This window comes from Gymnogyps californianus, chromosome 10 (genome assembly GCF_018139145.2).
Source record: "Gymnogyps californianus isolate 813 chromosome 10, ASM1813914v2, whole genome shotgun sequence".
Classification (NCBI taxonomy): domain Eukaryota; kingdom Metazoa; phylum Chordata; class Aves; order Accipitriformes; family Cathartidae; genus Gymnogyps; species Gymnogyps californianus.
The window spans coordinates 6,087,462-6,095,114 of record NC_059480.1 but is presented as its reverse complement, the minus strand read 5'-3'; the positions used below and the strand labels follow the sequence as shown (position 1 = coordinate 6,095,114).

General features: G+C 50.3%; 1 protein-coding gene across 1 annotated transcript; it reads right to left on the bottom strand.

Annotated features, from left to right (window-relative positions):
• Nucleotides 1-3,147: 3,147 nt before the first annotated feature.
• LOC127020352 (transcription cofactor HES-6-like) lies at nt 3,148-4,876 on the bottom strand. The gene is made up of 4 exons (XM_050902867.1): nt 4,814-4,876; nt 4,258-4,353; nt 4,038-4,116; nt 3,148-3,596 (listed from the first exon to the last, which is right to left on the bottom strand). Exons 1-4 carry the CDS (start codon nt 4,874-4,876, stop codon nt 3,148-3,150), a joined length of 687 nt encoding a protein of 228 aa, XP_050758824.1.
• Nucleotides 4,877-7,653: the final 2,777 nt, after the last annotated feature.

Here is a 7,653-nt window from a genome sequence, read left to right as displayed (position 1 = left end):
TACGCATCTGGAATAGCACTTTGGCAGGGAACAGAGCCCAGATCTGCACCAGGCTGTCCCAGCCCTGCGTGTGCTGGGTGAGATGTGATGCATCTTGTGACTGCTTTTAGCAAACAGGTCTGTCTGGCCATGCCCATGCCGAGGAATCTGGTCTGGGTGCTTATCTTGGCCATTTCCAGTCTGCATATGAGGTGAAAACCTGGGTGTGCAGCATCCCCCCACTGTCTGCGCCTCCAAACCCCGAGTGCCTTGGGCATGCAGTCCCAGGTGGGAACGGTGGTGCAGTCTTGAAGGTGCCTCATCTGGGTGCTGGGGGACCGAGCCCTAGGCTGCGCTGAGGCACACCCGGCAGCCAAGAGACACAACTGCCGGCGCCTGCTGCAGATGTGAAAATAGCATCAGTATGGATCCTGCTGCTGTGTCCAGAGCGTGTGTGACGGTGCAGCTTCAAACGCCGACTTAGGAGGACAGTGCTATCTACTCTGCATTAGCCAGCTGGCTGGGAGAGCTTCGCTCTGCCTCCTTTTTCCTGGCGAGAAGATGGTAGTAGCTGGCAATGCGTTTTTTGATTGTCAGTGGAGAGGTGCCTATATTGAAGAGCAAAGTATTATTGCTCTTGTACAGTCCTGGTTTTGGTAAAACTGGATGGGTTTGAAGTAAATACAGAGTTCCTTTGTCAAACACAAGTAATAGCTGAAATTCGTGTATATGAAGTGCTATTAGTAATCTTCTGTCTTTCTGAAGAAATGTTTTCTTTACTGAAAACTAGTGACTCGCAATGGATTCCTGCAGCATTAGTTGGATACGTGACAGGGAGATCATATAAAAGGTCACCATCAGTTTGAAATGAAGGCAATGAAAAATGAGTGTCTTGTACTAAAACTGTTCCTGGAGATTGTTGGCCAAGTATTGCAGTCTCACTTTTCTATTTTTAAAACTCTCTTGCCAGTTGCAATGTGACCCTTCCCTCCACACCCACAACAGAAAAAACCTTACTGATTAGAAACAGGAAATAATAAAACTCACTAACCACCAAGTATTTTCAAATGTGCAAAGTAAACAAGCAGAGATGGTGAGAAATACATATTTCCCACTGATCTCTTTTCAGCACGGTAACCATAGCCGATAATTATAGTCACTGGGGATTTACAGCTTTTAGGGGGAAAGTACATTTTCAAGTTGATCTTGTCAAACCATAGTAAAATATTTTCATTACAGCCTCTCCCAGCATAACAATAAAGTGGCCACAAGTGCCATGAGATGCATTACTGACACCATCTAGAAGTAAATGAAAACTTCAGGCCCCATCTGCTCCTCTTATCTGCCCCACTGGTGTGCAGACCCCAGCGCTGGGCAATGGAGATTCCTCTGGTTGGGTGCAGCCATGCGGGCTTTTGTGGCATGGGGGCTTTAGCTAAACTCAGCAATATGCATGATAATAAACTGGGAAGGTCTTTAATGTCTTTCCTCTTCCAGGATTTTGTGGTTTGCTTTGCCTGAATGTTTTCCCTGCCTCTGAGTATTCTGTGCACTTTGCTGTGGCTGTTTGCTTGGGCTGGCCCCAGCTCCCACCCTCATCTGGATTTTTGTGGTGGGATGATTTGGATGTATTTTCTGTATTGATGGTCACTCTGGAGGTTCCCATCAGTAAAGGGGGAAGTTCTAATTTTCAGGCAGAGGGTGGAAACTGAGGTTGCGATTAGATCTGTACAATTCTGTGTCTTTACCTGCCTTCTGACCCCATGGTTGAAGGAACCTGCCTTGCCTCTGCACAGCCATATGTAGGCCAGTTGTTTCTCCTACCACCCTTATGCCACCGCTCCTAATAGCTTTTCAAGAGGGCTGGATAAAAGTGAGAGCTTCACAGAAAAAAGATGCTAAACCCAGAGGTGATGGTTTTCACTCCTTCGGCACATCATCAAATAGATCTCGCTGCATAATGAGCCCCTCTGAACTGTGGGTCCATTAATTAGTATGCGCGGTGTTTGTTTAAGAGCTCCTTACTCTTTTATTTTAACTGCGAGGAACTTTTAACTTTGAGATGAAAAACTGGGACCAAATGTTGCCAACAAGCCGAGCAGATTTGTCCCAGTCTCCTTGGTCCGATTTGCAGGGAATTTTACCTTCTGCCCTTTAGATTATCTCTGCGATTCCCTTATAAGTTAAAAGCTAAAGCATTGATCCAGGCTGATAAATCCAACTCCTGATTTCTTTCATAACTTTCTAAGCGTTAGTGTGATCCAGGTGATTCTGACTCTGTGTGTGTGTGGTGCACACTGCTTTTTCTACAGAGCATCAGGGGCAAAAACCAAACCATCTCTTTCAACCACATTCAGGAAAAACCATTTGTGAAAGAAGAAAACAAAAGCAGATCCCCAAGTACTGTTTATTCAGAGCAGACAGGACAAGGCTGGGAGAAATATCACTCGTTATCTTCCAAAAGTTTATTTAGAACTTTTAGTTACGGAAACAAACAAACAAAACCCCTAAATATAACTATATGTAACATATGTACATACATACACGTAGCTCACTAGTTTAACAGTAATGTCAGGATGTCCAGGTGGCTGGGAACAGCACAGCCAGAGTGAGCAATCCAGAGAGCATTTCTAAACAGCCTAAAAAGTCCAAACCAAGTCTCTCCCTTTCTCTCTTTTTTCCTAATCACTGCAGCATTTTTACAGGAATCAGAACTGGAATCTCCTACAGCTGCACAGGGATAATAATAAAAATAAAAAGCAGAAGAGATCGGCCGTTTACCCCTTTATCCAACGAAGTGATCTCAGTGGCTTATGTGAGATCTGAGAGGTAAGCTTGATGCCAGAGAGGGTCGTTGCTTGTTGTCTTGTATTTTTATTAATAGAAAGTTAATTATTTTAAGAATTTAAGACAAGAAAGCTATATAATTAATATACACTAAAGAGCATGAGAGGATTCTATACAATAATTTAGATGTATTAAATAAATAAAAAATAATAGCAGCCTTCTACAATGCAGGCTACACATAGGTTTACTTCGGCTTGAAGTACCCTGGTCTTTAGTACACCTACAGGAACTGACTTGCTCCACAAGTGTTTTAAAGAAACATATCTATAAGATACATATGTAAGAGTGTCTAAGGTTAGGATAAACATTTTAAAACGCACTTTACCACGGTCTCCACATATCTAATGACCCCATTCTAGGGTTGTTATGGGAAAAATTTGGCTGCAGGACCTGTCTGGGAGGTGCAGCATCAACCTGGCTGAAAACCGACAGCGATGGCAGCTGGAAGGAATTTTTCGAAGCCTGCTTGTTCTCCGCGGGGTAGAAGCGCTCCTGTGATGATGGGTTTGTGCCCCGAGTGCTCCCCTTCGGGCTCAGGGGGCTTTTTGGCATCAGGAGAGGCTGCTGAGATGGGCTTGAAGACCTTAACGCCGCTTTGCAGGTGTCTTCGCCAGACCTGGGTAAGGATTTCAGCAGGTGGTTTAGCAGGCGCGCCCCGAGGGTCTTGTCCATCCACTTGCAGGTGAGGAGGAGGTTGTGCACCTCGTGCATGCACTGAATGTACCCGGTGCTGTACCTCTGCTGGGCTTCCAGACCCACTTTGGAGTCGGCTGCGTTGGAGAGGAGACAAGGGGAGTTGGTGAGTGGGTAAAAGCTGCCCGGTGTGTTCCTGCTTAAAAGCATTCACCAGGTTTCCCGTGCGCACAGGCGCTGGGGGGGCTCGTTGCTGAAGCCAACTGGGCTTTACTATAAGGTGAATCGTTTGCAGAGCTCAGGGGGAAGGTGATGCAGGGTGCGAGCCGCCCCGGCAGCCAGCCCCCGCGTCCTGCTGCCCACTGCCAAGGGCAAAACTACACCAAAAAGCAGAAAGCGGCTCTGGAAGGAAAAAAAACCTTCCGTGAGTTAACCAGTGCCCAGCTCCATCTCCCCATCTAGTGGAGACAGCCAAACCCGAGCAGCAGGCCGGGCCTCAACAGGTTTGAAAGATGCTTTTGTCAAGCTGCCAGCGCATTAAACCTGCTGGCACTCTCCTGCCCCGAGCAGGCACTCACCCATCAGCTTGCTGCTCTGGATGTTCTGGAGGTGCTTTACCGTCATTTCGAGGATGTCTGCTTTTTCCAGTTTAGACTGCTGATAAGGAAAGAGTGCAGCAGTTAGAGGCAATGAAGGGTTTGTACAATGCCCAGTTTCTCAAAAGAGAGGGACGCACCCCCCAAAATCCGATCCCCCACCAGCAAAAGGACAAAAAGCTGCGTAAAAATGAGCACTTACATCCAGATGAAACGCGCCAACGACAGTCTCCTTCAGCTGGTCCAAGCAGTTATTAATCCTTTCCCTTCGCTTCCGCTCAATGAGGGGTTTCCTTAACTGGCAGGGAAAAGAAAAGGAGGAGGAAAAATTGCAATTGATTTTTTTACTTCCTCTCCCTGCTGCAGTTCAGCGAGGGCAGAGAGCCCCACCCTCTGCGTGAAGCCAGCGCAGGGTGACACGATGCTCAGCAGGGACAAGATACGGATGGAGAGTGTGCCATCTCCAGCTCCCATCACGGCCTGTCCCTTAGACGGTATCAGGTCTCAATTCTCCCACTTCCACTCATTTTAGTCAGAGTTTACCCAAATGAAACAGAGAGAAGCCTTTCTAAGGCAGAGAAAAGCAGAAAAACCAGCCACATGGCTTAAATTCAGAGAAAGCATCTTTATAACGAGGAAAAAAGTCCCCTTTCTCTTTCCCAGAAGCACTGCCCATAGCCCCGGCACTCATCATTCATGTGCCACACGGGGGGCTGCCGTCGGGCACGCATGGGTGCAGCAGCGCGGAGGGGACCTACCTTCCTCTCCTCCTTGGTGCTGGCGAGCTTGTGGGTGCCGCCAGCAGTGGCTGCGGCAGTCATTCTAATCCAGCTTGCCCGTCCCAGGCGCCGGGAGGATGGGGATGGGAAGGAGGCACTCGGGCAGTGGGTCGCTCCCTTTCCCGATGGGCTCTTTGCTGCTCCGCTGCTCCTCTGCTGTATTTATAACCCAGAATTAGCATGTGAAAGGGGACTTTCCTTGGCGGGACTTCTTTTCCCACACGAGGGGTCGAGCCCGGAGGTTTGTGGCCATCAATCAAAACTGACAGGACACTGCTTCTTTTCAATGACCACGCCGGCCCCCCCAAACGGCGACAGATGTCCAGCCTCCGACGCCGGGCTTTGGAGGGATCTTTTGTTAGGGAAGAAGGGAAGGAAAATGAGCGCGCTCTGAGCAGCTTGCATGGCTCCTCGCTCAATTTGCACAGATTCCCAGGGAGGGAAACAATAGCCGGGAAGCGGTTGAGTTACACCTGGGAAAATGCCTTCTACCCATCTTTCTTCCCCTCTATCTCCTTGAAGCAATGCCTCTTTTTACCTGCTAACCCAAGCCGCAACCATTTTACATCTTTGAAGCTGCCTCTTAATTTAATAATAGAGTACTTGAGCTAGGAGTTCCTGCTCCCAGGAATTATTATTACAAGGTAATGATGATCGATTAAAAACTGTTGACAGCAGACGCCTGTAGGAACATTGTTTCCATCACAGAAATCCTCTAGGGAAAACACAGGAACTGTATTTACCTCTTGGGAACGTGAATTCTCCGTTGCACGTGGCTGGATGTAGGAAAATACACAACTCTTCTAGTTTTTGGCTGCTGTGTAGAATTTAATATTAAACTTATAGGCGATTGTAGATGCAAATGAACGTAGAGGTGAGTTAGTTCTGTGGGATTTTTACTATGATTTTTTTCCCCCGTGCTGCAAGGAGGCTTGGGTGGCTTTGGGCGGAAGGGTGTTTTTCTGTTCGCTCTTCTGAAATGCTAGTGCAGAAGCAGACAGGCCTTTGGCGGAGACTTGGCACAGGATGAGAATGCACTTTTATGCTTCCTCACTTCTGCCTGGTCTGGGGGGGAGTATGAAGGTGTTTTTCATGACCATGCTTTTGCTTTCTGACGGTCGCTTTGCTAATGAGCAGGATTTGGCAGTGTGCTGTTGAGTCCCGCAGGTGAAGCCCTTTGGGTTGGTGTCGAATGTGTCACCTTATTGAAATGGAGAGGAAGAGGCCGCAGCGGTTCAGAAGCACCGCAAGCCATCCCGACCCACCAGTGGGATTTCCCAGCACCCGGCGTAGCGCGGTGGCTGCAGAGCCCTCTCCCCCGCCCTCCAGCCGTGGGTGGGGATGTACCCCAGCGATAAAAGCGAGGACATCGCGTCCCTTGCTTAAACGCCACATGGGTGTGTGTTTGCCTGTGTGTAATTGCAAACATACTTGCAGCATGTCTGTACGCCCTGCTGCCTGGGCTCATCATGAAGACATGTCTCCAGACATGGTATCTTGCAGGCTGAGGTTGTTTGTCAGTCAAATGCAGAGCTGGGGTGCAGTTACCCAGTTTTATAAGTGCCCTACTTGGCAAGGGCCCGAGACAGGCTTGTGTGGTTGTTGCGCTGGGAGAGGAGGGTTTGGGAGGGGAAGGTTAATAACTTGTTCTTTGTGCCAGGTAAAGGGAGCAGGGATGGGCTCCTTATCTCAGGTGCATCCCCCGCACAGACAGCGAAAGGAGGTCCCACCGCCCTGTGCGGGAGCCCCTCACGTCAGCCAGCCCTGGCTGCTCACAAGTGAAGATTCCCTTGGTTTTTCAAGCTTTTTCCAGCCCACCCAGGGAAGTGGAGTGTTGCCGGTGTTTATAAAAGGCATAGCTGAGGCATCCATATCGCCACACAACTCCAGCAGCTCGGTGTGGAAGATGCAGTGGGTGGGCTGGGGTGGGGCTCTGCCCTGCACATGGGTAGGGGGGCACAGAGCAGGCACACCCCTGGCTCTGGGCAGTTTGCTAGGGTGCTTGAGGCTGGAAGCGCCTGCCCGTCACCTGGGCACACAGCTTCTACCTGGGTTTGGCTCGGACAGTGGGTGGGGAAGAGGAGCAGTCCCGTCCCGTCCCCAAACACCCCTCCACCAGCACCTTGTGTGGAAAGAGGCACCTTCCCAAGGCGATCAGGGCAGCAGGGGGAAGCCTGAGACCATCTTGGCTGCTGGCCCAACTGAGCATGACAGAGGTGTCAGCAAATGCAGAATTGCCTAAAAACTTGTCCAGTGCCCACTGGCATCCCTCCCTGGCCAGGCATGCCTGCAAGGTGCTGTGTGTGCCCCCCGTGTTAGTGGCCCAGGGGCTGGCCAGCCCCAGCGCCACCAGGAAAGGTCTCTCCGGTCTCTGTGGTGGTAGCATCTCCTCCCTTGTCCTCCCTTTCCTCCTTGGCCTGGACTTGCTGCTTCTGCCTTACCCTCCCTCCCGCTTTCCTTGCCCTGCGAGGTGCCACTGAGCTCCCGGGCAAGGGGGATGCTCTGCGAGAGGGTCACACACAGGCTTCCCCTGCAAAGCGGCTTCCACGAAGCAAGCAGGCAGGGGGGTGCTGGTGACGAGGTGGTGGGTACCGGGGGCGGATGGGTGTGATGGGGGGGCCAAGAACAGTGCAGTGGCCCCTGGCACCCAGCCAGGGTCCGTGCCCAGCCCACGCAGCGCAGCTGAGCCTCCAGCCTTGGCGGGGTGAGACCCTTGGCTTGCCCGCTGGCATCTGCTCCGGGTGAGCTCATTTCAAGGTTCATTTGTAAGACAGCACCGCAGTGAAAAAGAAGAGCAGCTTTTGCTGTAAACAGTTATT